General features: G+C 32.2%; 3 protein-coding genes across 7 annotated transcripts; 1 reads left to right on the top strand and 2 right to left on the bottom strand.

Moving 5' to 3' along the window:
- Positions 1-448: 448 nt before the first annotated feature.
- On the bottom strand, positions 449-1,672 carry LOC112789961 (probable histone H2A.1). The gene is made up of 2 exons (XM_025832150.2): positions 1,368-1,672; positions 449-871 (listed from the first exon to the last, which is right to left on the bottom strand). The coding sequence occupies exons 1-2, from the start codon at positions 1,554-1,556 to the stop codon at positions 656-658; spliced, it is 405 nt and encodes a 134-aa protein (XP_025687935.1). The 5' UTR covers positions 1,557-1,672; the 3' UTR covers positions 449-655.
- A 17,159-nt stretch (positions 1,673-18,831) lies between these two features.
- LOC112789962 (sugar carrier protein C-like) lies at positions 18,832-21,058 on the top strand. The gene has a single exon (XM_025832151.3). The coding sequence runs from the start codon at positions 19,330-19,332 to the stop codon at positions 20,878-20,880; it is 1,551 nt and encodes a 516-aa protein (XP_025687936.1). The 5' UTR covers positions 18,832-19,329; the 3' UTR covers positions 20,881-21,058.
- A 750-nt stretch (positions 21,059-21,808) lies between these two features.
- Positions 21,809-27,667, bottom strand: LOC112789963 (exosome complex component RRP41-like). Of its 5 annotated transcripts, none has more exons than XR_003196460.3 (9): positions 26,455-26,966; positions 25,845-25,923; positions 25,619-25,721; positions 25,409-25,529; positions 24,614-24,702; positions 24,274-24,423; positions 24,003-24,095; positions 22,272-22,322; positions 21,809-22,107 (listed from the first exon to the last, which is right to left on the bottom strand). XR_003196460.3 is itself a non-coding variant. In XM_072232647.1 (9 exons), the coding sequence occupies exons 2-8, from the start codon at positions 26,585-26,587 to the stop codon at positions 24,006-24,008; spliced, it is 765 nt and encodes a 254-aa protein (XP_072088748.1). In that variant the 5' UTR covers positions 26,588-26,936; positions 27,483-27,667; the 3' UTR covers positions 21,809-22,107; positions 24,003-24,005. The 5 variants fall into 5 exon arrangements, 4 of the variants coding, with proteins under 4 accessions (XP_072088748.1, XP_025687938.1, XP_025687939.1 ...); XM_072232647.1 differs by lacking the exon at positions 22,272-22,322 and adding an exon at positions 27,483-27,667 and having other exon boundaries at positions 26,455-26,936; XM_025832153.3 differs by lacking the exon at positions 22,272-22,322.

The following is a 27,667-nucleotide window of genomic DNA, read 5'->3' on the forward strand; positions in this document are numbered from 1 at the left end:
GCTCACTAAGCATAAAAACCTAAATAGTTGCATATTCTTGAGAATCACTAAACCACTATTTAAAGAAACTGGTGTCACCCTGAAATTCCACACACGTGTTTCTCTTTGTGCAAAACCAGACTGCTTTCGCCACAAATTAAGACATCAATTTGGTGGTTAAGTCATAAGTCAAAGATAGGAAGCTCATTTCAAGGAAAGGCGCTTGGAGCATGTCCTGAGCTGAGCTTTGTCCAACTCTTGTTTTTTTTGACACAATATTCAAAAAAGCAATAAATAAACATCACAACCACAATGGCTCCCGGATAAACCGTACATACGATAGTGTAAACACGCTCCAAGATATGAGATAGATAGTGATTACTTCACTGCAACTTCACGGATGAAGCTAACACTAGTGGTTCGTAAGCAACAAGTAACAACATTTATGGTAAAGTTTAAGACTGCCACATAAGAATTTAAATTTTCAACAATCTATTATCAAATTGAAACATGTGAGAGATGATAAATATTCACATACCTACCAAAAATCTAACTACATGCTACAACTAATGAAACAACCACCAGGAATATGCCTTAAAATCCTATTTTAAAGTAAAAATAGGTGGAACATAGAACTTAATCTTTTAAGAAATAACACAATGCAACAAAAATGTTTCTAAGAATCATCATCGCCAGAAGCCTTGGACGAGGTTCCGGTCTTCTTAGGAAGCAAGAGGTTGTGAATGTTGGGCATCACACCACCATTGGCAATTGTAACATCTCCAAGAAGCTTGCTTAACTCTTCGTCATTTCTAACCGCCAATTGAATGTGACGTGGCACAATTCTGGTCTTCTTGTTATCTCTCGCAGCGTTGCCAGCTAACTCAAGAACCTGAAAATGCCATAATTTTAACAACTTCAGAAACCCAAATATACATAAATTCGAGCTGAGTCCTAAATCTGAAACATTAATCCTAATTCAAAAGTAAAATTAATATTTAGCATTACGCCTAAAATTGCAATTGTACAACATTGTTTATAATTTATAAAAAAAAAAGGGTAACCTTATCTTAGCCCAAAAAAATTGACAACTAAAAAAAAATCCTACACGTTAAACAATGCGGAGATGAAAATGCCTTAACCCCAATTAGAATATTAACATTGAATCATGAAACCCTAGATTCAACATCGAAGATGCAAACACATGAAATAAAAGGAAAAACCCGATCAGAAAGAATTGAAAAGATAAAAATCTACAATTCTTAAATTCATATCAACGGAAATCCAATACACTGGAAATTTCGACAAATCTCAAAACCCTAGAAATTAACAAAAAGGAAAGCCAAGAAATTAAGGACTTAATTGAAACCAAGCAAAGGAAAAATTACCTCGGCGGCTAGGTATTCAAGGACGGCGGCGAGGTAAACGGGGGCGCCGGCACCGACCCGTTCAGCGTATTTTCCAGCCTTGAGGAACCGGGCAATACGACCAACGGGGAATTGAAGACCGGCCTTGCTGCTCCGAGAGGTGGCCTTCTTGGCGTTGCCAGATCCTAATGTTTTGCCTCGACCCGCCATTGACGAATGTTTAATGCTTCGGTTTAATGGAGAGAGAGTGATCCTTTGAGCGCTTAGCGAGAGAATATTAATGGATGAATGAAGGCTTAGGCGGTTGCGACATTTATATATAGCATGTTGTAGACTAAACTTGTGGCCAATCAAATTTAACGACGCGGATCGTGCTTTTTCACTGTCAGATGGGTGCAACGTGGACGGTCGGGATAGGGTTGGAATCATAGATCCGTGTTACGACTTATGACTTACGTTCGTTTTGGGCAGTGACTGAATTGACGAAAATGCCGCCAAACTTTTAAATTTTTTTGAAAAAATATAGAATAATCCTAAAAATTTTAAAATTAGAGTGATATGAACATGGATGTCTATTCAATTAATGATATATTGATATGTGACTTCAATTCATTATATAAGCGATTCAGTTTTTCTATGATAAGAGAATGAAGTTTTCAAATTAAACTGAATTTAAATAAAATTAAAAAAGTAAACATTGTGTGTATAAATAATGAGGAGGTCTGAGACAAATGATGTATACCAAAAATATTCTTCTTTCTTTTTATATGCTACAATAAATTCTTTTTCTTTCTCTGAGTATAAGCCGCAACATATATAATATTAGTAAATATATATGATTCATTTTTATTATATTAAAATAAATATATTAATAATAATTAATACTAAAATTTTTTATTTATATTTTTTATTTTATATTTATTTCTTCTTCTTTATTTATTTATTTTATAACAAAAATTAGATATTTTAAAACATTAGATTTTAATCTCTAGTTTTTTTTTCATCAGACATAATAGTCTTCTCTCTATTTTCTAGTGTAACTCATTAATAAAAAATACTAAGTTGCACATAAATTTGCACACGTGACAGTTAAGTGTCTACATATTCAAAAGGACAAAATAATTCATGGATTTGTATGAACGGGTACGTTTAACACTCACTAGTTTTCCTTTATATCAACGAAACTAAGTTCAAAAAGACACCAAACTCCACAATTCACTCATTTTTACATTGAAACCTTATACTACTACAACCTCATCTCCCACATAACTACTGTCACCGTCAACGTCAGAACTCTGTTCATCATCGTGACGCCCATCAGTCACTGTCATTATCTTCAAATCACATGAAGCGTGGAGGTGGATGCGACATTAGCAACAATATTTTCACTGAATACTCGCACAAATAGCAGGTGAGTATGTTGGTTAATCAATTTAATTTGGTAGATGGTTATGGTTTAGTGACGGTCAAAAATTGTGACTTGTAATAGTATTATATGTATGTGGATTTTAAAGTAGTTGGAAGAATATAGCATCTTCTAGCTTTAATGAACAAATTCATTGGATTTTTGTTTTTCTTGGTTTCGATTTTGTTGATTATAGTTTATTTTAATTCTATTAGTAGATGGAGTATTTTGCGGTTTCTGTTTTTCATTATGGAGATCATTTTGTGCGAAATAATAAGGATGTGATGCATATTGATAAAAAAGTGTACAAGTTTTTCAAAATGGACATTGATTTGCTGTGTTTCTTTGATTTGAAAACTATGTTCAAAGGACTTGGGTATCATGATTACAAAGCTATGTACTAGTTTGATTTTACAGCTTCTAACCTCGAGTTTGGACTACATGCTATGGAGATGCTGAGATCAATGAGTTACGTGCATACAAAGAAAAGAACAAAGAGACTCCAAAATTTGATCTGTACTTTGATCACCAAATAATGTTAGCTCTACTTGATGATCAAGAGTTTGATTTTCTAGTGATGTTGACTATGAGATTATAGAGGATGAGTCGTATAGTCCCCGTAAGATTAGTGATGATAGTAGTGAAGATGAATGTGTGATGATGAAGAAAAAGATTATTAGGAGTGATAAAAAAATAAAAACTCAATGAAATGTGTTAAAGAAGTTAAATAAGAAATTTAAAAGTAGTACCACAACAAGGAAAACTCCATTGAGTAGCAAGAAGGTTGGCCGGCTGACGATTGGATTTTTGACGGTTTAGAATTTCTCAAATAAATTCTCGTCGAAGTACAGTTTCTAAACCAAACAATAATCCTTTCATACAAAAGATTGTTTGTCACAAGTAACAAACCCCTAATTTTATAAACCGAAGTATTCAAACCTCGGGTCGTTCTCCCTATGAATTACAATAAAGTGTCTTGTTATTGGTTGTGATGTTTTTTTGGGGTTTTGGATAAGAGACATAAAAGTAAATGGCAATGAAAATAAACTAACAACTATAAAAGGCTCTTGGTAAGGTATGAGAACTAGAAGTTCTATCCTAGTTATCCTTCTCAATTGTGATGAGAATTGTTCATTGCTACCACTTAGTTAACCCTTGCTAATAAAGGAAAGTCAAGTGGATGAATTGACTTGAGCCACAAGTCCTAGCCAACTCCCAAGGAAAGACTAGCTTTAGTGCACTCCAAACCAATTAGCAATCTCTCCAATTATCAATCAACAAAGGAATTAGATAACTCAAGTGTCACTAATTACTCTACCTAGGCCAAGAGGAACAAATTCTACACTAAAACTAAAAGAGACATTTCAACAAACACATAAAGTGCAATAGAAGTAAACATTATTAAATGCAAGAATTAAAGGAATCTATAACTGCAAAAACAAGAGATCAACAATAGAAAAGCAAAGAAGAACAATTATTATGGATTACCTCTTATTGAATTGGAAGAATGTAGAAGAATCAATACTAGATCTATAACAAAATGTAAGAACAACATAAAGGAAATTACAACAAAGGAATGGAAGAAGAATGAATCTAACAACAAGGAATTGAAATGTAGAAGTAGAAGAAGGCAATGATTAAAACCTAGATCTAAGAACTAATCCTAATCCTAATCCTAATTCTAGAGAGAAGTGAGAGCTTCTCTCTCTAGAAACTACTCTAAACTAATCCTAATGAGTGTGTAATGAATTAATGTGTGATCTCCCCTTTTGCTCTTCAATCCTTGGCTTTAAATAGCATCTTTGGCGCCAAAGTTGGTTGTAATTGGGCCCCACAACCCTTCAGAATTCGTTGGCCACGTTTTCATTAAAAAATCATAAAACGGCACTGACGCGTACGCGCACAGCACGCGTACGCGTCCATGGGGTAATTGGCAGGTGCGCGCAAGCGCCAGGTGTGCGCGCGCGTCCATGGGCGAGTTCAACTTCTTTGACTTTTCATGATTTCTCCACTTTGCATGCTTTCCCTCTTCACTCCTTTGATCCATTCCTAGCCTTTTCAATCTGAAATCACTAACAAACATATCAAGGCATCTAATGGAATCAAGGAGAATTAGATTTAGCTATTTTAAGTCCTAAAAAGCATGTTTTCACTCTTAAGCACAATTGAAGGAGAATATACAAAACCATGCTATTTCATTGAATAAATGTGGGTAAAAGGTCATAAAATCCCTTAAATCAAGCACAAGATAAACCCTATAAATGGGGTTTGTCACCGGCCAACATATATATGAGGAATAAAGATGGGACAATAGGTTATGGCCTAAGTGGTGTTGTTAGGTTTAGTGTTGTTGCCGGACCTATTAGTGTCGTAGGGCCTACAAATGCAACAACAAGATCTGCTAAGCCTGGTTGGTCTGGATGAACCATATTTTGGAGCTATTGGCATTAATGTTGATGAAAATAATGAAAAAGATGAGGAGATAGAAGAACCTGCATTAATGAGGGGGTTGAGTTTGGTAAAGTTTATTTTGAGTTGGGGATGAAATTTTCAATCATTGAAACATTCAATAATACTTTGAAGGACTATGTTATATATGAAGAGAGAAATATAAGATATATAGAGAATGATCAAAAGAGAGTCAGGTGTGATTGTGAGCATGTTGTTATGAGGATTAAGAAATCAAGGAAGTCAAAGAAACATAAGAAAGAAAATGTGGAAGATGCAAGTGGAAAGGATACAAATGAGGAGAATGAGGTTGAAGAACATGTGAATGTGGAGCATAAAGTCATTCTTATATCAAAGTACATCATTTGATAAAGTCATTCTTATATATTTTATAAACGAATTATTGTCTAACTTAAATTTTGATAATATGATTTTAATCCAAAAGAAGTATCTAAATACCTACCTTTTTCTCATTATTTGATAATGTGATTTTTATTTTTTCATTTATATGGTTCTATTTAGTAAGAAATGATAGATTTCAGTCAATAACTAAAAAAAACTTACCAAAATACATATTTATTGACTATTAAATATTTTTTTTCTAAATTTATCATATTTCTTATTTGTCTAGTTTATTATTACATAATAAACTAACTAATTTTATCCAATAAATATTAGTCATATTACAAGAGGTAATTTATCCTTTATTTTAGAAAGAGTTACGTAAATTTTACTTTATTATTATTATTATTAAAAATGTCATACATAATTGCATATGTATCTTCTTGTAAATGTCGGAATTGATTTCTGTTTCCACATTCCCTTTGGTTAATAATAATAATAACAATTTCGCTACATTACCAACAGTGGTTCTGCCAACTTCTGCCAACTTTCATTTGCCTAGACCCCAAAACATATTTCATTCAAAAAGTCTAATCCCCAATTAACCTAGGTTAATCCTAATGTCACTAATTTACTATTGTAAACCTAATTTATTCTTTACCCACATCTTGTTACCGTGCAGCCACTACCCCCTCCCTCTCCACTTTCAGCACCGCACAGCCCATCCTCCTTGCAATCTTCGACAGTTGCCACTGTCAACAGGAGTCAACACTGCTGGAAAACCAGACAACGCCACTCGCGAGTACCTTCTCGTAGTCGCCCAAGCGTCGCCGCCTCTACTGCATGTCACCGCCGGCCCCTCTTTGAAGACGCATCCAATCGTCTGGCCTCCAACCCGACACCGCCTCCTTGCTCCGCCTCAACACATGCCACGGCTGAACTCCTCCGGCATTTTGGAGTCACTAGCAAGCTCGTTGCTGATTGGCCTCTGCATCCCCACCCACCGCCGCTCCCTGTCTCGCGTCTGAGCCTGCCGCGCAACGTGTCTTCCTTCGGGTGCCGGCGCTGCACTAACAGGTAAGTGGTTCTTCAAGATTTTCATTAATTGCTGGTATTGGATGTCAGTATTTTATAGGGTTTATGAGTGACACAACATGGTTTCTTGAGTGTGTGGATTCTTTTAGAAAAGGAAAAACGGTGAATTAATTCGTATGTGTCTATATGTCCGGGTTGAAAATGATTTGAATGTGATCAACGTATAATTGGGTCATGATAATTTTTGGTAGTTACCACACTGTAAATTATTAGGAGTGGTGTTTTGTATTGCTGAGTTAAAAGAAAAATGAAAAATAGTAGTTTTAATCGCAGCTATTGAACATTACTTTATATGTGTCTTCAGAGTGATGGAGTGTGATGATTTGTATTGTTGAGTAAGAGTTAATTTTCATGGACCCTTCCTTGATTCAACTAATATGTATGATTGTCACTGATTGGTCTTTGTTTTGATATGTTAGGTGTTATTGATGTGAATATGGTTAATAGATGTTGCTTTGAAATGATTACATGTAGAAATCCAATTAATCATTCGAACTTTGATTGTGTTGATTAAGCAAAAATTAGTAGTTGAGTGTTGCAAATTTTTATTCCTGAGTTGATATTTGCTTTATACACTTTCACAAAATATATCACTTTTTAATAATTTTGAACTTTATTTTCATTCATGGCCTGTGTGATTTACTGGTCTCGGATCATATGCATCATTTGATTCATTAGATTAATTTGAAGGAGGAGGATTATACTGTTAGGATTTGGTTGAATTAGTCCCACATTGCTTAGGATAGCAAATGGAGTGGGTGGCCTAGGCTATAAATATGAGGCTAAGTTCTCCATTTGTTTTTGCACCAGTCAGAAACACTTTAAGCTTGTATCTGATTTTTCTTTTCCTCTGTACTCTTTGATTAGAGAGTGTTGTGAGGTGTAGTTAGATATTTGCTTTGAGAGAGTGTGGGTGTACTGGGGTGCCGGTGTTAGAGAGAAAGAAGTCTATGTGTTGTAACAATTTTCACATAGTGATATTCTCTGGTTGTCATTTGACAACGGCCGTGGTTTTTTCTCCGATAATTGGAGTTTCCACGTTAAATTCTTGTGTTGTGATTGTATCTATTTTATTTCTCTGTCAAAGGTGTTTTCTCAAGGGGGAATGGTGTATTATTCCCAACAAGTGGTATCAGAGTTTCGGTTCGGTGGGATTTATTCTTAGTATGCTCTGTGGTTGCAGCCTAGTCTGACCTTCCACATCAGAAAAGAATTTTGTCCTGTGGCTTGAGGTTGATCTTTGGTTGCTGTTGTTGTTGCTAGAAGGCAGTGTGACACTGTGAGAGTGCAGTTTGGAAAGGTTCTGGCTAAGGAAAGACCTGGTATTTAAGTGTGTCCATTGTGACCCACCTCTCTTTCTTGGAGACCCTTTCTAGTGCACGGTCTACAGTTGAGTTATACTATTCCAGTATACGGTTGCAACAATGTCAGGATATTCAAGTGCTGTGAAGCTTGAAATAGAGAAATTTGATGGAAGAATCAATTTTGGCTTGTGGCAAATACAAGTCAAGGATGTGTTGATACAATCAGGTTTGCACAAGGCGTTGAAGGAGAAGATCTCTGGTTGCTCTCTCTATGAGAGAAGATGATGTTCTCTAGAAGACAAGAAGTATCCTCATGGTATTGCCGCACTGCCATGGATAAGGATAAGTTGTGGCAATCGGGTCCACAATTGCACACGGGCATTGGTTGGCGTTGAGATGCAAGGTGTGTGGCAGAGTTAGGTCGATGGCTGAAGAACTTCCAGGAAAAGCCAATTTGGAAGTTGCACCATGAATTTTCAGCAAGGTTTCGATCTGTACCAAGGTGAAATGCTTGGAGTGGTCTAATTCCAAGTGAGTATACTTTCATGGTGGAGTATGATAGTTCTCTGAACTATGATTGTCGGTATAGACAATGGCAGCAAAGAATTGTCGGTGTTGACAATGGAAGCTGAAGATGTGTGACTATTTCAATCAAGGTGGAGATTGTTAGGATTTGGTTGAATTAGTCCCACATTGCTTAGGATAGCAAATGGAGTGGGTGGCCTAAGCTATAAATATGAGGCTAAGTTCTCCATTTGTTTTTGCACCAGTCAGAAACACTTTAAGCTTGTATCTGATTTTTCTTTTCCTCTGTACTCTTTGATTAGAGAGTTTTGTGAGGTGTAGTTAGATATTTGCTTTGAGAGAGTGTGGGTGTACTGGGGTGCCGGTGTTAGAGAGAAAGAAGTCTATGTGTTGTAACAATTTTCATATAGTGATACTCTCTGGTTGTCATTTGACAACGGTCGTGGTTTTTTCTCCGATAATTGGAGTTTCCACGTTAAATTCTTGTGTTGTAATTGTATCTATTTTATTTCTCTGTCAAAGGTGTTTTCTCAAGGGGGAATAGTGTATTATTCCCAACATATACCTTTGGATCTAACTCTGGTGAGACTTTAATACACTTGTTGGAATTAGTGTCCCAATAATAAAGTCTAGTGAGATTTCATCTTCAAGATCATTTTGGACCTCATTGATACCATTAAAATTACTTTTCATTCAAAGGTTAAACTGATCTAAATAATCTTTAATTTGATTTTTATAAATTAAAGTGGTTAAACTAAAATATTATTTTATAATCTAAATAATCTTGTTAATTAGTATCCCAGTAATAATCTTTGGCTTTCAGTTTAAATAACTTGGTTTTGGTTTAAATTTTATTTTTATTTATTCAAATCAAGAAGCTAAGATTTTAGAGATTTTTAATGAATTTAAGAAAATGAGATAGGTTATTCTCTTCTAAAATCTTGAGACTCTGCTGAGAAATTTTATCACCAAATCTTGATTTAGAATGAACGATTTTTTATGACTTTTGGAAGAGAATTACAATTGATATGATTTTGAAATGTTTAGAATTTTTGGAAAATGTTACCAAAAAAATGGGTTTTGGTTTTAAAGGAAATTGATTTGAGAAATTAGAAATTGATTATGAGTTTTGAAACTTGGAGATGAATGAGGAACTTGTTGGTTATTGAAAGAGTGTGAAAGGTACTATATTCCTGGCGTGACAGATCTTCTACTGTAAGAGTGTGTCTGACACTATATCCGTAGGTTATGTGAGGTCGGAGGCAGATTATCCCGCTCACATCCTTTCAAAATCACAAGAGTGTGCGCGGGCACTATATCCCTAGACCGTGTGCTGGGCACGATATTCTTGGGGGTACCCATTTTATTCGTGACCGAAAGGCAACATTCCCAGGGGAATGTGTCAGGTTGACAGTTGAACTGACAATGTGATATCACAGTCAGTAGGACAGACATTCATCATATTATAATTGGTTTGCCTATGTGAATAATTATGTTTAACTGCTAATTGCTATACTTGATGTAACTGCTTTGATTGTGTTTGATTCTCTTTACTTGTGTTTGTGATAGAAATTGGTTTAATTGTGGTGGATTGGATCTTGATTGAGTTGTTTGGGCCTGAGGCCATGATTGGTTTGTGTTTGAGATCTAGTTTTGTATGAAAATTCAAACTGGTTTAGCATAGACTTAATGAACCTATATTTGGAACAGGTTGGTCATTTATACTGTCTAGAAAAATTTTTAAGATTTTACAAGAAAGGAAAAATGTTTTGGATTTTGAGGAATTAACTAAGTTCTCTTTTAAAAAGTTTTTTTTTTTGGATTTTTGAATGTGAACATTTGGTTTCTGAAAAGATATATAAGGCGAGCAACAATCACTATACTCTGAAAACAGTTTTATTTTACGTATCTTATCATAACAATTATGTAACCCTATAGTGAGAACCAGCGAGAATGATGTTCTCACTCCCCTACAGGTTTTTCCTTTTTCAAGACATGGACGAAGAAGTTATGAAAATTTTATTTCTAGTTTTGTTATACGATATTTCTGTACTGTTTTAGATGTTATATTTTTCCCCCACCTTTATTTTTACCAATTTTGTAAGAGGGATCGGATTTATGATATGTAAAGTTTGTATATTGATACTATGTGTATATATGTATTCTTTGTAAGTATGTAGATATGTATTTTCAACGAAAAAGTCTTTCGAAAGGTTATACGTATTTTAAGTTTTAAACAGGCTCCTATTTTAGTATTAAATATTATTAGAGTCGTCGTAATATCCAAACTATCAGAGTGACGCAGCTGGAAGCATGACATTCTAATAGTGAGGGTATTACAAGATGCATATGCGGTACCACAATATCTCATGACTCTATTGCTCTATTTAACCCTTATTATTGAATTCCGATTAAATTTTGAATGTGTTTCTGGGAAGGCTCATTGAAGACAACGCAAAGGTAGCCATCCTCACTTATAAGCCCGATCAAAAAGGCATGTCTTGCACATATTCCTCTGTTTCAATACAACTAAATGGGTGAGTCTCCCTCAAATTCTTGCAATATCTTAGTTGGTAAGTTTCATTGAGATACATACCAGTTCTTTTAATACAGCCCGTTGTTTCCATTCAGATAGTATTGATTGTGGTGTATGCGCCATAAAATTTATGGAGTACTAGGCCGAAGGCGGAAATCTGAATAACTGGGATTATGTGAGCTTCCAAATTCTATAGCTAACTAACTGATTATTTAAACACACATCACTTCTGTTCCTAAATGCAGTGACTCAACATTGATTTTCACATGCAAGACACCATCAAGTTATATAGGTTGGAAATAATGCTTGACATCCTTCTATGTCATAAAAATTTAGCCATTGGAGATACTTTGAATGCCGCCGGAACCAATCAAGGTACAAAGATAAGGAGGTTAGGACATCATTCACAGTACCTGGCACAAAGAGCATGCTTCGGAAAGCTGCAGAATTGCCAAAGAAAAAGCCCATCAAAAGGAGCTAAACTTCGAAAAAAAGAGATGTCTATTACATTCTTGTTTATCTAGGCCAGGGATACACTCACATGTTTATCTATGTTTTGTTGGGACTTGATATTGTCTTACACATATTCACTGTATGTTTTGGATTCTTGTGTTGTTAGTGGTTACTTGTTCTGTGAACTTTGTTGAACTTTGTTGGTCAATTCAACGAGAATGCATGTAATGTGGATGTGAATCTTGTCTTTTAGATATTGGTTTGTCTATTTTTGCACAGGATTGCTACGTTTTGAAGTGTTTTTATTTTCAGTGGTGAAACATGTTGAGGTTTCAAGGTGTTATTTCTGGATGTGTCTACTTATGTTAGTCGTGTATTAGTCATGTATTGTTTGTAAGTGTCGGAAAATGGAAGTGTCTTCTGATGGAAGTGTCTTGATATGGATGTGTCTACTTATGTTAGTTGCATTACCAAATCAAGTTTATGTTGAAACTTGATGTGTCTCAGATAGGATTATGTTGAGTCCTAGAGAATTGGTGTATATAATACTTAAAAGATAGTGTAAATTTCACCAACGTTGTGGTGAAGATTGGATGTAGGTTGCATTGCTTAAGGCAACTGAACCAAGATATATAGTTGTGTCACCTTCTTCCTCTCTGCTTTAGTTCTGTTTTTTCTGGGTTTTATGAGACAAAATAAAATTATCTCCTGCATAATCGGCTGCGCAGACCAAATAAAAGCCAAGTTTTTAATTTCTGTTTTTAAGACTTAATTAATCAAAGTTAAAAAAGGTCATAGATTCAACACTTCCTTCTCTAAGCCTTCTGGAACCTTCAGTGCACAATACCGTTCAATCAGTACATGTCTCCCTCGTTCCCTGCCATCTTTCACCAAAACTGCTTATCCCCAGCCCTGCCGCAAACTTCCCTCTTCGCCGCCCACTGACGCTTCCACCACCACAATTTGCAACTACCGTTGCCGTCCTTCGCCTTGGGCTGCGCCATGCACCGGTACCCACTTGGTCGTGCCTTGTTCTGCCATTGACCCCAAGGATTCTTCTTCCTCCTTCGTCGTGGACCGTCTTCTTTCCTAACTTTCCTTCCCTCCAAGACCTTTCTCGCTGTCAATGGGGGTTCTCTTTGGCAAATGTTACTCATGGAAAGTTATTCAGCATTTGATTATACGCATAAATCGTCACAATCTATTGTGCATTAGCTTGTTGCACATAAATCGTACTAGGATGTTGTGTATTGTGGATGCACATAAATCATCCTACCCTAATATATTTTAGGGCAAAAACATATAAATCTGCTTACCTTTGGGACGATTTATGTTCATTTTGAAAAATTCAGTACATCGAGACGATTTATGTGTATTTTTTTTTTGAAGATTTTCATGCATAAATCATTTTAGGATGTAGCGTTTAATATATTATCTAATACATATAGCCTTGGGATGATTTATATATTAATAAGAATAGAAAATTCATGTTTTAAACATTGGTTTAAGAAATCTGGTAATATTGAGCTCTTTTTATTTTATTTAAATAAAAAAGCTATTTTTTCTATTATGCTTGAATTAGCGTTGATTTAGATTGACATTAGATTTAAAAATCCTTAAAAAATAAGTTTTGTAAGTAGACCAAAGAATAATACGTAACTTTATATTTTTTCTTTATTTTATGTATGAGTTGAAATATGAATACTGTATTTTTTTAATAAAATTATAATTATCATCTCATAAAAAAATTATTAATCTCATAAAGTGTGTGTGAATCATACATTTCTTTTTTGCATTCTTTCGCATATTTTTTCTTTTTTGTTTTTTTTTTATTATTGTTGTTGCGAATTTTTTTTCTTCTCTTCTTTATGATATTATTGTAGTATTTTTTATTATTTATTTTTGTTTGATGTTTTTTTTATTTTTATTCTTATTCAAAAAAAGAAAAATTATAAAAAAAAGCAAGAAAGAGAAGAGGAAGAAAAAAAAAGATGACGATGATGATAAAGGAGAGAAAAAGAAAAATTTTAAATTGTGCTAAATTTATCAAAAAAATAACATTGAAATTTTTTAAATTTAACACAAGAAATTTTTGAATTTTGACACCAAAATTTTTTAATAGTGACACAGAAAATTTTTTAACTAATTAAAAATTATCAGAAACAAAAATAGTACCAAAATTTTTTAAAAATATCATTGAAATTTCTCAAACATGATACCAAAATTTCTCCCAATATTTCTTATTCTTCTACTTTTTCTTCATGTTTTGTCTTTTATTTTCCTCCAAACATATTTTCTCCTTTTTTTTTGTTTTGTTATATATATATATATATATATATATCTTATGTTTTACTTCAAAAGATAGAGGATTTTATCTAAACAAAATTTTTCTAAAATTGAATTGTATATTCCTAAGTTTTAAGTAACAAATTGTCTTAAAATATGATGGAGAGACAAATTTAAATTTGTGTTTATTATGGTAATATTTTTGTGTTTTATATAACAAATTTTGATGTTATTTCTATTTTATTTTGTGTTTTATATAAGAAATTTTGGTGTCATTTTTCTTCTTTTTCATCCTCATCGTAATTTTTTGTATTCTATTTTTCTTTTTTATTATTTTTCTTCATAAAATATTTTTAAAATATACAAATAAATAAACAAACAAAGAAGATAAATAAGAATAAGAAAAAAAAGTATAAGAAGAAAAAGAAAACAATATCAATCATGATAACAATGACGAAAAATCAAAGATGATAATGATAATGATAAATGAAGAGGAGAAATTAAAAGAGAAAGAGGAGGAGAAAAAAAAAAGAAAAAATAATCAACTAAAAAAAGAAGGAACAATGAAGAGAAAGAATAAAAAAAGAAAAAGAAAACAAACAAAAAAAACGCATATGTATTATGATTTGGTTATATAAAATGTTTTATTGTTTAGAATTACTGTTACACTTAATTAAAAAAAAGTGATATTAGTGGATCAACATGCTAATAATGTTGTTGTCAGATATATGATTTATATGACAGTAAATAGACCTAATAATATTATAGTCAAAAATTTTTTATTTAAAGCAATGTAAATCAATAGGTCAAAGTCAACCTAAATTTAACATCATATTATCTCACTTTAAATTGATAATAAATTAATGTATTTTTAAAAACTAATAACAATTACTATGGGATAATACGGTACGATTTCAATATGAGTTATCACTATAGTCTATTTAAAAGAGTAAAACAAGCTCCTTAACTTCATGCAAGTGCTAGCCTTCGTCATACATGCTTTGTACTCAATCGTTGTTTTAGTTGAATTTATTTTTTAATTATACTCTATTTTAGTTTGATTCTGTTTTAGTAGGACTCTATATTTGCACTGACTCATTATTTCAGTTGCATTCGTTGTAAAATGTAACTATTTATTACTCGTGTCTTAAATCCCTGTAGCATGCTACTATTTATCACAAAGTTCAACTGAGTGCAGAGTGCCACGATTTAGTATGTGTTTAGATAATGATTATCTCTGCTGCTTACGATTTACTACTCTAATAACTTTACCTACTGAATCGTTGTAAGACGATTTACATAAAATTTAAATCATTACAACTTGCACACAATAAAACAAAAAAAAATTATAACAAATTTATAACATTCAGGTAATATTAAGGTCAATTCATTTTATTTAGGTGACCTTTTTTTAAGGTTTAATTTTCATACATAGTATAAAATTTTTTTACAAATATCAAATCGTAAAAGTAAAATATATGAAATAGTTATTTAAATGCATGAATTTAAAGATAAATACAATATTCAGTGTATTAAATTAAACTATTATTTAATTTACTTTTACAAATATTTGATTTTATGAAAAAGAAAACTTAGCTTCACTCATAGATAGTTTATTATTTTTAAATTAAATCATTTTTAATTTAAATAGATAAAAAATAGTGATAATTATTTAAGTTAATTGTTCTGTCAGGTTTCTTATTAGCTCCTCTGTTATTTAAATTTTTAACTTATATATCCCATATTTATACATTATCTTTATATTGATCATACTTTAATGTCCTCTAATTTATATCTTTTAATTTTTATCTAAAACTTGGTTATCTTAATTTTATATTCCATCTTTTTTTAGAGAGTTAACATTGTTTAAATTAGGACAAAAATTTTTTTATTTTAAACAAAAGATAGATAAATATAACAAAATTTCAGTATTATCATCTCATCTCATTTAACAGTAAAAATTAAATATAATAAAAGAAAAAAATTCGGCAAAATAGTCTATGGCACCATAATTATTTGTGCTTCCTCGCTGGGGAAGATAACACCGCTGAAGATCAGTTTTTGAAAGTGTATCGATCATATTCTTCCAGCCAAAAGAGATGTAAATAATATCTTATCAGAACAAGGCATCAAGTTCCGTTTGGAAAATATCAAAAAGTTACTTTTTTCAATTTTTGACTTATAGAAAGTTACATTAATGTGTTTGGTATAATTTTTTAGATAAATTTTTAACTTTTTAAAAAGTTATTTAAGAGCTCTTGAAGAAGTTAAAAAATGTGACTTTTCTTATTTTCAAAATCTATTTTGTCACTCTTATTTAATGCACAACTTTAAAACAAGGACTTCTATAATAATTATCCAAACTCAAAATAACTTATTTAAAAATTATTATTAATAAAAGTCCTTATATTTTAAGTTCCTTTTTCAAAAGAACTTATTTAAGAAGTTTAACCAAACTGGCTCTAAGTAGCAGTGGTGAAGGAAGACATCATCATGGAAGAAAAGATAGCAGAGAAATGAGAGAAAAAGGAAGAAAATGGAGATAATAGAGCATAAAATAGTTCTTTAGTTAGGTGCTGATTTCTATTTTGTTAAAATTTAAGATAATTTGTGTATGTTTGAGGAGTCTATTCTATATTTATTTATTTAATATTTTCATTTAACTATTGTATTATTTTTGCTTAAACATCCTATTAAACTCTTAAAAAACTGTTCTAAACAAAATTATTTAAATTGGCAGCTCGTGTTTTTGTTGTAGATTAAAGAATGTACCGACTAAAAAAAATCTATATTTTACGAGTTTATTGTTAGAATAAAAATTTTTATCCATTCAAGAATTAAGACAATCTAATGAATTAAGGCTGATGTCCGATTTTAAAACCGCTTTGTCTTTGGCAACGGACAACCCAATGAACATTAAAAAATTAGCAAATTTTTATTGAAATTAAACTAAACTTGAAGAGATTGAAGAATTTATCTCTAAACTAATTTATGTTATTGCTCTACTACACATTGAAGTAACAAAAGAACACTTTGAAAGAACTAGCACTGTCCACAGATTTAGAAAGAGATGATTTATTATTGTTGTTAAACTCAGAAGTAGTGTATGTTGCTTCTTTGATTTTTTGATCTGAAACCAGTTGTGTATTCTATTCTTGATAGACTTATCTTAATTATTATTGAATTTTTTCATAGGATTGTACACTGCAAGGTACTTTTGCCCATAGAAGTGGGAACCCTCATCATCATAAGTAATTTTCGATATGGCCAGAGTCTCAAGTTCACTCGAAGAAGTAGAGAAGAGATCAATCCATCTTCTGTTCCAACCACTCTCTTTTTCTTTGAATCCACGTTGATTCGGTGATTTAAGAATGCTGTTATTAACTTCGTCTCTCTATAAGAGTTGTTGTAATCATTTTCGTTTGGACTTTTTTTTTTTGTCTTTTTTTAAACTCTGCTTATAGCTTCCGTTCATAGATGTTGGATGGCAATGCATCTTTATTCTTCCTAGCCAATTTAAAGATGAAAAAAGTTTGGTAACCAAACTTAGGGACTAAAATCAACCAAAATCTTCTATTTTTTAACTTTATTTAATGAGATGAACAAAATTTAATTACAATCCTTTCACGCCTATTTATTTTACTGTAATATTTATTATATTTAAAACCTTAATTGCATATATTAAATAGCATATTATAAGCACATACTTTATTAATTTACATTCTTATTAAATAAATATACATAATTTATATTTATGGTATTTAATTTATATTATAATAAAAAAACACATTTTTTATTTATTATGTAATATCTATATATTCATACACATAATTTTTATAATTAATATATTTTTACAATTAATATTATGTAATTCTAAACTATATTTTATTATATATTTCAAATTATTTCACATATGCACTAATAAATCATGATTCAGAATATTTTAATTTTTCTTTTTGAAGACATTATACATTTAAGTCAACGTATAATTTTTTGAATCATCGTCTTCGATTGATAATTTAAAAATTTGTTTCATATTTTTCAAAATGAAATGATTTATTATGATTTACATATATTTTTAAATTTTACTATAATTAGGTTTTAAAAAAGAATGTCAAATACTTAATTTATTCAATTAACATATTTACTCATAACATCTATAAGTTTATACACATAATATCTATAGTTTAGTAAGGTACACATAACATCCATAATTTCATACTCATAACATTTATAATTATATATATATATATATATATATATATATATATAATATCCATAATTAACAAATTTTTATAATTAATATTACTAAATTTAAACTATGTGTCTTGTTATATATTTCAAATTATCTTACATGTATACCAAAGGGTCATAATTTTAATTTTTTTTATTTACTATTCATACGTATGCTTATTTATTGATTTTAATATGACGAGTTAGTAATTATTTTTAAAATTTTATTTCTTAATTTTATTTATATTTTATTTTCTATTTTTTATTTTATAATAATCTATATGTAAAATATGAGTTGTATAACAAAAGTTGTTAAATTTTCTAATTTAACATTCATAATTTTATAGTATAATATTTAGAATTTTATATACATGATATCCATAATCAATAAATTGGTGTTAATTTATTATTATTTATTATTTTATTTTGCAGGTCATAAACCAACAATTTTAAATGTTTATAATTTTCAATAAATAGAAATCGATCAAATTTAAGATGTTTTTATTTTTTATAAAATGTGTTGAGGTAATTTGAGATTTTTAAAAAATTAAAAATATAAGAATTTAAAATTTTTATTTGAAAAAAAAAATTATAAAATTCTAAATGCATGTAGCAATAATGAGAGAGAAATTTTTAGAATTTGATTCACATTAAATTTGGAATTAATTTTTAATATAATTAAATGAGAAAAGATAGTTAATTACAAAAAAATTAATTGTATCAATTAAATTAGGAAAATAATTTACACTCTTTTATAAACACAAATATTATAAATCATATATCTTTATTTATTATCTATACTATTTCACTTCCTAACATTACTCTTTAAAGATTTACTTTTCCTTCGCTTTGTTTTTTAATTAGTATTATCTTTCATTAATAAATTAACAGTGGGTTCGTTTGATGTTAACCTCTATATATAATAGTGTTTCAAAATTTTTAATAGGATAAAACACATTTAACCATCTTTTATCTTATTTTTTAAAATTAAATTTTGATTTATTATTAGATAACTTGAATTTTGTTTTTTTGTTTTATTTTAAATTTAATTTAATATTATCTATTTATATATAGATATAGATATAGATAAATTTCATTTTAAAATGTTTAAAGATAAGATTTATTTTAAGCTGCCTATTGATTTAATATTTAAAACAGTTTCAAAAGATATATAAATATTGTAGTCTGTGAGTTGTTTCTTTGGTGTGATCTCAACTCAACTACAAACCAAACACATAGTCCTTTCTTTTCTTTTCTCTTCCCTTTCTCTTCTCTTAGGCATATCTCTCCCTCATCATCAGTGATTCTTTTTCTCTTCTCCCTTGTTTCCATCCTATTAATCAATCAAATATAACAATGGCCGGTGGACTCATTGGAAAGGGGTTTGGCAATGGAAAGCAATATCCGGGAAAACTCACTTTCCGGGTTTTCGTGACGTGCATGGTTGCTGCATTTGGAGGACTAATTTTTGGATATGATCTTGGCATCTCAGGTGGAGTTACATCGATGGATCCTTTTCTGAAGAAATTTTTCCCGGATGTGTATGCAAAGGAGATGAATATGAAGCCATCTGACAATCAGTATTGCAGGTTTGACAGCCAGGTTTTGACACTCTTTACATCCTCCCTGTATCTGGCTGCTCTCGTGGCATCACTCTGTGCGTCTTCCATCACTCGAATCTTTGGAAGGCGTCTTACCATGTTGTCCGGCGGTATTCTGTTTCTTGTCGGTGCCGGTTTCAATGCCTTTGCTCAGAAAGTGTGGATGCTCATTGTTGGTCGCATGTTGCTTGGCTTCGGAATTGGATGTGCCAATCAGTCTGTTCCAATCTATGTATCGGAGGTTGCTCCTTACAAATACAGAGGAGCCCTTAACATGATGTTCCAATTGGCCATCACCATTGGAATCTTTGTGGCCAATGTCCTCAACTATTTCTTCGCCAAGATGAAGAACGGTGAAGGCTGGCGCTACAGCTTGGGTTTAGCGGCTGTCCCCGCCGTCATGATCATCATCGGCGCAATGTTTCTCCCCGACTCGCCGAGCTCCTTGATCGAGCGTGGCAAAGATGAGAAAGCCAAGCAAGAGCTGATCAAGATTAGAGGAACCAGTGACGTGGACGAAGAGTTCAAGGACCTTGTTGAGGCGAGTCAATCGTCCATGGCAGTGAAACACCCATGGGCCACTCTGTTGAAGAGGCATTACAGGCCTCAGCTCGTGATGGCCATAGCCATTCCTTTCTTCCAGCAACTCACTGGCATGAACGTCATCACTTTCTATGCTCCTGTTTTGTTCAGAACCATTGGTTTTGGCAGCAACGCTTCTCTTATGTCTTCCATGATCACCGGTGGGTTTAATGCGCTTGCTACCTTTGTTTCAATTTTTACCGTTGACAAAGTTGGAAGGCGCAAGCTCTTTCTCGAAGGGGGTGCTCAGATGTTTATCTGTCAGATTGTGATAACCGCCGCGATAGCAAGTAAATTTGGAGTGGATGGAAACCCCGGAATCTTGCCAAAATGGTATGCGTTCCTTGTGGTGGGATTTATATGCATCTATGTCATGGGATTTGCATGGTCATGGGGTCCTCTTGGATGGTTGGTTCCTAGCGAGATATTTCCCCTTGAAGTCAGATCTGCAGCTCAGAGTATTAATGTGTCGGTCAATATGATTTTCACATTTGCAATTGCTCAAGTATTCACCTCCATGCTCTGCCACATGAAGTTTGGCCTCTTCATCTTCTTTGCTTTCTTTGTTTTGCTCATGAGCGGTTTTATTCATAAGTTTCTTCCCGAGACTAAGGGAGTTCCCATTGAAGAGATGTCTGTTGTGTGGCAAAACCATTCTTATTGGAAGAAATTTGTCAAGTCTGCAAGCGAAGAAGCTAATGCCAAGGTGGATAACTCATGTTGATTAGATCCTTCAAGACCGTTTCCATTTTAATTAGGAACCAAAAGTGATTTAGACTTTATTGTTTTTTAAGGTTTTTTTTTTCTATTTTAGTAAATAATTTAATTTAATTGAATACATTTTTTTTGTTCTTCTTCAAATTTTAATAATTTTACTTAATGTGATTATTAAATATTTTTCTCACGCAACTTCATATCTTAATTTGTTGTTTACTTTTCAGCGCTAACGAGAATCAATAACTAAAAAAAATATAAATTTTCATATCTTAATTTGTTTGATGCTATTTTGAATAACGTATGACATTATCTATATATGATGCAATATTACTAGTAGCTTGTTTGTTCAAAAACCACCATGAATGTTCAGAGGCTTTGGAATTGCAGCTAAGAGACATTAACATGGTGAGTTAAGTCATTTATTTATGAAAATTGGGTTTTGTTTCTAGTAATGGGGAGAGGAGTTCAGATGGATATATGGTTAGATGTGAATATGATTTATGATTGGACACTACAATGTTATAGCCAACTTCACTTATTGTGATACTAGCTTTAATTATAAATGTGATTTATGAAAGAGTTAGGTTATTTACAAGAACAAGATTGAGATTCGGTGTTGCTATTTGCTACTACTAGTATTTATCTTTGAGACAGTTGGTTTACCGTTGTAGAAGTTCTTCAACTAAGGGATACGGAAGAATATTAATAAAAAATGTAGTAATCAAGCAAGTTGTCATAAAATTTTTACCCATGCTATGTTTCAATATGCCAAATTCGTAGTTTCCTAGCATTTATTTTATTAACAAGTTGTTATTCCCATCTATATTAATGCTTTATATGAAATTATGACAATATACAGTTTTAGTTGTTTTGAAAACCTTGTTGAATCAGATTTTGCATTTGTTTTGTTTGTAACTCAGTAAAGAAGAGAAGAATTTTCCAAAACAGCCAATCTAATTTCAAGAATTCAATGTCAACAAACCAGCCAATCTAATTCATTCATATACTTGCTTTTATAACATGTTCACAAATACAAACAAATGCTCCTACTACAATATAAAACAACACTATAACTTAATCTGTAGTTCATTTTGTTTCCAAGAGTTTCTATGATGCATAAGCTATGTATCCACTAGCTTTCTCACTTGTATATCTTTAGCTTCCTTGGCTTTCTCACTGGTGTGCTCAATGAGGTTTGGATGCCTCGGAGTAGATGATAGTATATGTAGCAGATCTGTTCAGCAAAAGAGAGGAAATAAATTGAACCTATCAATGAACTAGTAGCAAATTCAAAGTTTCAAACAGCAAGGGTAGATTTTGATTTTCAACTTTTCACCAGTTAATACATAGTTTAAAAGATAAAAAGTAACAGTTAAGAAGTCAAGCAAGTAAACATACGCTTGCCTAAGCTTTGGATTTTTCCGCAGCATACTCTTGACAAGCCCTCGACTTGAAGAAGAAATATACATTGTCATTGTAAGTGAAATTCTATATCATCATTTAATTTTAACGAAAGGTAATATCAAATAAATTGAATGCTGCAGACATGCTTTATACAAATTAGAGAACTTCAATTCTAATCCAAAACAGCTTGAAGTTTGATCGTAGGATATCAGCAAAAGAGAATCAAAAGCATCAGTTAAATAGAACATAAATAAAAGAATACAAAAGCATAATAGTTAAATTGAGTTGATTAAATTCAAGTTCAGCTACAAAATTGTAATGAAACAAAATTATCCTTTTTTTAGCACTCAGTGACATAATTGCAAATATCTGGCAGAGTAAACAAATTGCAAGCAATAAGAATATCAACTGCAAGCAATTTTGGTTCTTGAAAAACAATGAAAAACAGCAGACACATGACTAGGTTACGTGCTCCAAAACTCAATCACCAATTCACCATCTAAACTTCATTTTCTCCCCCTTAAATTTCAAACACCACAAACTCGTGGAAAACAACTTTTCAACTTGTGACTTTATGCAAACTTAACATGAGTTCTAATGCACGTGTTTTGTGACACACACGATTGCATCAAATATTAGCCTTTCAACATGTTCATTTCAGATAGTATCAAGTTAGTTAGTACCTCAAAATCAATACTATGAAAGTAATCTTCGAAAAAGAACTAGCTGGCAGGATCAAAGTGCGTTTGATGACATTTTAAAGCCTAAATATGAAACTATATGAGGTTATCTTTATTTGTTTGTTTTTTGTTTTCGGTCATGCTTTATTTGCTCGTTTGTTTATTTCTCGAGTTGATTCTTAGAGAAAATTTTAATTAGAGCAAACCCAATATTATACGATGTGGTCCAATGTATTTTAAAGGTTAATTTTAAAACCAACTATACAAAGTAGAATATACATTTTCTAAAAAGAAATGATACTTGCATCTTTTCACATGTTTTTTTCTTTTACAATTTAAAAAATATTATCTTCTTTTACCTTTTATTAATCACTTCTAATATCAAAAGTGAAATATATACAAATAAATATATACAAAAATAATGCATATAATATTCTCCTCGTCAAAACAAACTAAGAAAACAACAACTCCAAAACTTAAATATTAGAGTTCATTACTATTTCAGAGTTCAGTTGAAAATCCAAAGGCTGAACGCATGTTTCAGAAAAAATAACACCAACTTCAAGTTATATTTACATAAACCTAGCCAAAATCATTTTGCTCCACAAGATGTCATTCGTGGCAATAAGCTACATTAATTTGCACATCAAGGTAAAATGGCTATTGCAAGCTTTGTTCCTTTAAGAATAAGAGTAGAACATAATCATCATCGTACTTCGTGTCAACATACCATCCATCTGTCATTTAATGATAGAATATAATAATAGCTATGTCCAAGAGATATTTTTCCAAGAATTGTAGGAATAATCTCTTATATTTGACAAGCTCATAGGCACAAAACTGCAGGACATGCAAGGCATCTAATCCTACTTCCCCCCTTCAACCAAAAAATTATAATGATTCTCATACAGCTTTAAGATTGGGATGGGAAACGCATAAAAAAGAAATAAGAAAGAAAGAAAAAAAAGCGGATAAAAAAAAGAAAGAAAAAACAAAACAATTTAACAGCACATCTTGTGACTTTTGTGCTAAAATTGGAACTCACATTCTATTCCTGAGAATCAGAAGCAGCTTCTTTCAAACATGACCTCATAATCTTTGCAAGCTTTGCACAAGCGTCGAGGCAAAGTTGCATTCCCTGCATGCGAGAAACTAGAATGTCACTGATAGTTTGTTCTGTTGCAATTAATAATTATGTTAATATAAGTTTCTCCCACTAGAGCCTAAACAAAACAGCAATGCATCAATCCTCTGAACAGGAAACCTAGGCATTTGCTAAGTATTGTTCTTCAGAACAATAACATAAATAGGCATACCTCGTTAATCTTTGGGGTGGACCATTCCCCAGTAACTGTAAGTTGAGTAATTTCATAGCGAGAAGGCATGCACGTAATCATCAAGCTTCCATCTTGGGAATTTTCCTCCTCAAAAATAGGATCAATGACAAGATTCTTACTGAGACAGGACTGCAATCATTGAAAAAAATAAAGAAACGTGTGATTTTGGGGCTAATCAAAACTAAGTAAAGATTGCAGAAGATCAAGTTCGATAGTAAATCAAAATTTCAAGACAAAGTTTATAATAGACACAGCTTAACCACCAATGAAGCAGGTATAAACGCATTCAGAAGACTGCAAATGTGAGAAAGATTCATACCACAGAAACTGATGCAACGAGATCATACATCATTATTCCAGCATCAGCCAGGGCAAGGCTAGCACATGATATGACAACTGGGAGATCACCTTCATAAATAATAATAATATTGATGATTCAAAATCGGCAAACAGAACATATTTTGTCCAATCATCTCAATTAAATTACATCTCTGATGTCTTCAAAGTTTAAAATAGGATCATTCATCACAATTTCTTATCATACAAATCAAAGATTTGTGCTTATGAAAGCTGCATCCCAAGAGAACAAGAACCTGAGTACAATAACAGATTGACCCAGTAAATAACTAAATACTAACATTTTATGTGTCCACAAGTAAATGGTAAATTGTATAAAACACAAGACATGGTAACCATATGCACACAGCAGTCTTAATTGAAGAAAACTTGCACTACATTAATCACTATGGAAGACAGTATAGTAGGCATATGCCATCAATTCCCATATCTACTTGAGTAATTAAGGCCTCACACAGAAGAGCTTCTGATTGAAAAAAGTGGTTCAACTATAAGAAATGACATCTTTTCCCACACAAGTCACAAGGTGTCTCCACACTTAAGTGTGGGGCTAAGCTAATCCTTCTTAGGCATCTGACATATTTTGGCCTCTGGTAGTGAAATTCAAACCTTGGTTCTGAAAGAACAATTAACGTAACTTCATTTTTATATTGCTTTTAGGTAACTTATTCAGAAAATCATCATCCTTAATTTCTAACCATTGAACACAACATCTCTTATCAAGCAAACAGAAATACATTATGAAATGAAAGCTTACCGCCGCCAGATTCCAACACCAAAGCAAAAACATCCACAGTGGTCTTGGGGAAAGATTCTAATATTATTGCACCCTCCAAAGCTTTATGAAGCATTGCAGTGTATTCTTTGTGATCTGAACCCTAACTTTGTGAGATTTAAGATATTAAATGCTTAATAGCAATATATGCAACAAAGGGAAAAACAAATTCCTATAATTTTTTTAAAATACCTGTCCACGAACTGGACTTGCAAACGTTGTATAGCTAACATTGCAATTTAAACGCCCTATATCACTGTACATCATTGCCTTCTTGCTCTCTCTAGGCCCGAATCTGAAGAGCAAAATGCAAATAATAAATCCATGTTACATGAAGGAACAAACAAGAGCTGCGGAAAAACACACCACAGCCAGCTGATTTAGTAATTAACACAATCCAATTAAGAGAATTACTCACACAGCTACAATGACCTTGGTATTTCCAAATTCTGCATAGGCTGATCCTGATGCAGCATTCACAGCACCAGTCCTGAAAACTGCAACATGCAAGCATTTTCCCATTAGGGGGAATCAGCTACATTAATCATCCGATGCCCGTTAAACAATGCTTCAAATGAGATATCGAAAAGATGAAAACCAAGCAAAAGATTCTGAAGAGACATACATTATCAAATTTCAAATTTCCAAAAACTCAGAAGTCTACATTGGCAGTTAAGTAGTTTACCATAAGCTCAAGTGAGTGCATCTCATATATTTATTTACAAATTGTTTCTGCTCCACTACCAGCACACACCATTCTTTATGATAATGTAATGTTCACTTTAATCATACCATGATCAACACTTCAATTATTCAACATAACACACAATACAATATAATACAATACAATACACCTTACAATTCAGCATGTATCCATTGTAAAGGAATATCATTAAACATTTTCAGTTACACCTAATGAAGAAAAACAAAAGATTATTACCGAAACATGTTCTCAAAGACTAAGGTTTGGATTGAAATAATAATAATAATTAAAAAAATAAACGGAAATGGAAGGTGGCAGGGGTTACAAGCAGGTCTGCACTGGTGGAAGCCGCGGCCATCAGGTCGGACCCAGTCTTCTTGGAAAAGGGAAGTTTTCTTCTTCTGAGTAGTCGGAGACGGCGAGTACGTCGCCGGAGCGCTTCCGGCTTTGCCGGCCATTGTCTCCAAACGGCGGTGACCAGTGCAGTGAAAAGTCAGAACACAAAAACACGCACACAAACTGTGTGTTGTTTTGTTTCTTTTTCCCTTTTGCCTTTTCCGTTTCTTTTTTCACAAAATTGAAAAAAGGTAAAAAAATCAGCCAACAGAGGGAAGAGGAGCGCGACAGAGCAGATGCGGTGGGAGCTTGGTGGCGACGTGAGGGTTCTCTGACGACACCGGCGTCGACGGGACCCTATGGCCGACGTGAGCAGTTCGGTGATGGAGAAGGTGGGGGTGAATGGCTGCTGCTACTGCTAGGGCTACTAGTCTTCTCAGTTCTCTCAGGTGAGAGTGGGTTACTAAAATTCTTTTTTTTTTAATTATAAAACGCCGTCGTTTTTGGAGCACCCATCGGACCGGTTTTAAGAATTATGACAAAAAGCAAAAATGAGTCAAATGACTATTTAAGTATTAAATTCAACTTCGAACCCATAAATATTTTTTAGTTTTTTTTAATGAATAATGTAGCAATATGTATTCATTGTATTCTCATAATATAGTCTTTAGACGAATGATATATATACATATATATATATATATATATATTATTTTTAGTTTAAAAACTAATTGATAAGAGTAAGAAAAGATAAAACAAATTTATCTTTTATACTATAAAAAATTTTAAAAAAATGTATCGTTTAATTTTTAATATACTGTTAATGTAAAATAATTTTACAAATATATTAAATTATGTAATGTTATATAGGTAAAAATAATTAAATTTTATACTGATAGTGTGAATAATCATAAAAAATAAATGTTATTAGATGAATATATAAAATATTTTATACTGATAATGCATTAAAATTAAACTCTATAAAACACAAAAAAATATTTTTTATAGTTCTAATACCTATTGTTACTGTGGGTAACCAGAGATTGTCTGAATGGATAGCGCTGGCTGGCCCGTATGTGTGAAGGAGGAGGTTTCCGTGTGAGTGTGCAACTCGGGAGACTCCGTCCGACTTGTGCTCGTGAGTGAATGGGGGGTGGTACCTGCAAAGACACTCCGATGCCTAAGTTAGCAAGAGTGTGAGC

This window comes from Arachis hypogaea, chromosome 3, assembly GCF_003086295.3.
Source record: "Arachis hypogaea cultivar Tifrunner chromosome 3, arahy.Tifrunner.gnm2.J5K5, whole genome shotgun sequence".
NCBI classification, from domain to species: domain Eukaryota; kingdom Viridiplantae; phylum Streptophyta; class Magnoliopsida; order Fabales; family Fabaceae; genus Arachis; species Arachis hypogaea.

What these genes read in the sequence shown, in the direction of transcription:
- LOC112789961 (XM_025832150.2), bottom strand. Translation starts at nt 1,556, where the DNA reads ATGGCGGGTCGAGGCAAAACATTAGGATCTGGCAACGCCAAGAAGGCC. An exon ending in TTGAATACCTAGCCGCCGAG is followed by an intron (nt 872 to 1,367) that starts GTAATTTTTCCT and finishes TGGCATTTTCAG; the next exon opens with GTTCTTGAGTTAGCTGGCAA.
- LOC112789962 (XM_025832151.3), top strand. Translation starts at nt 19,330, where the DNA reads ATGGCCGGTGGACTCATTGGAAAGGGGTTTGGCAATGGAAAGCAATAT.
- LOC112789963 (XM_072232647.1), bottom strand. Translation starts at nt 26,587, where the DNA reads ATGGCCGGCAAAGCCGGAAGCGCTCCGGCGACGTACTCGCCGTCTCCG. An exon ending in CCACCAGTGCAGACCTGCTT is followed by an intron (nt 25,924 to 26,454) that starts GTAACCCCTGCC and finishes TGCATGTTGCAG; the next exon opens with TTTTCAGGACTGGTGCTGTG. An exon ending in ACCAAGGTCATTGTAGCTGT is followed by an intron (nt 25,722 to 25,844) that starts GTGAGTAATTCT and finishes TTTGCTCTTCAG; the next exon opens with ATTCGGGCCTAGAGAGAGCA.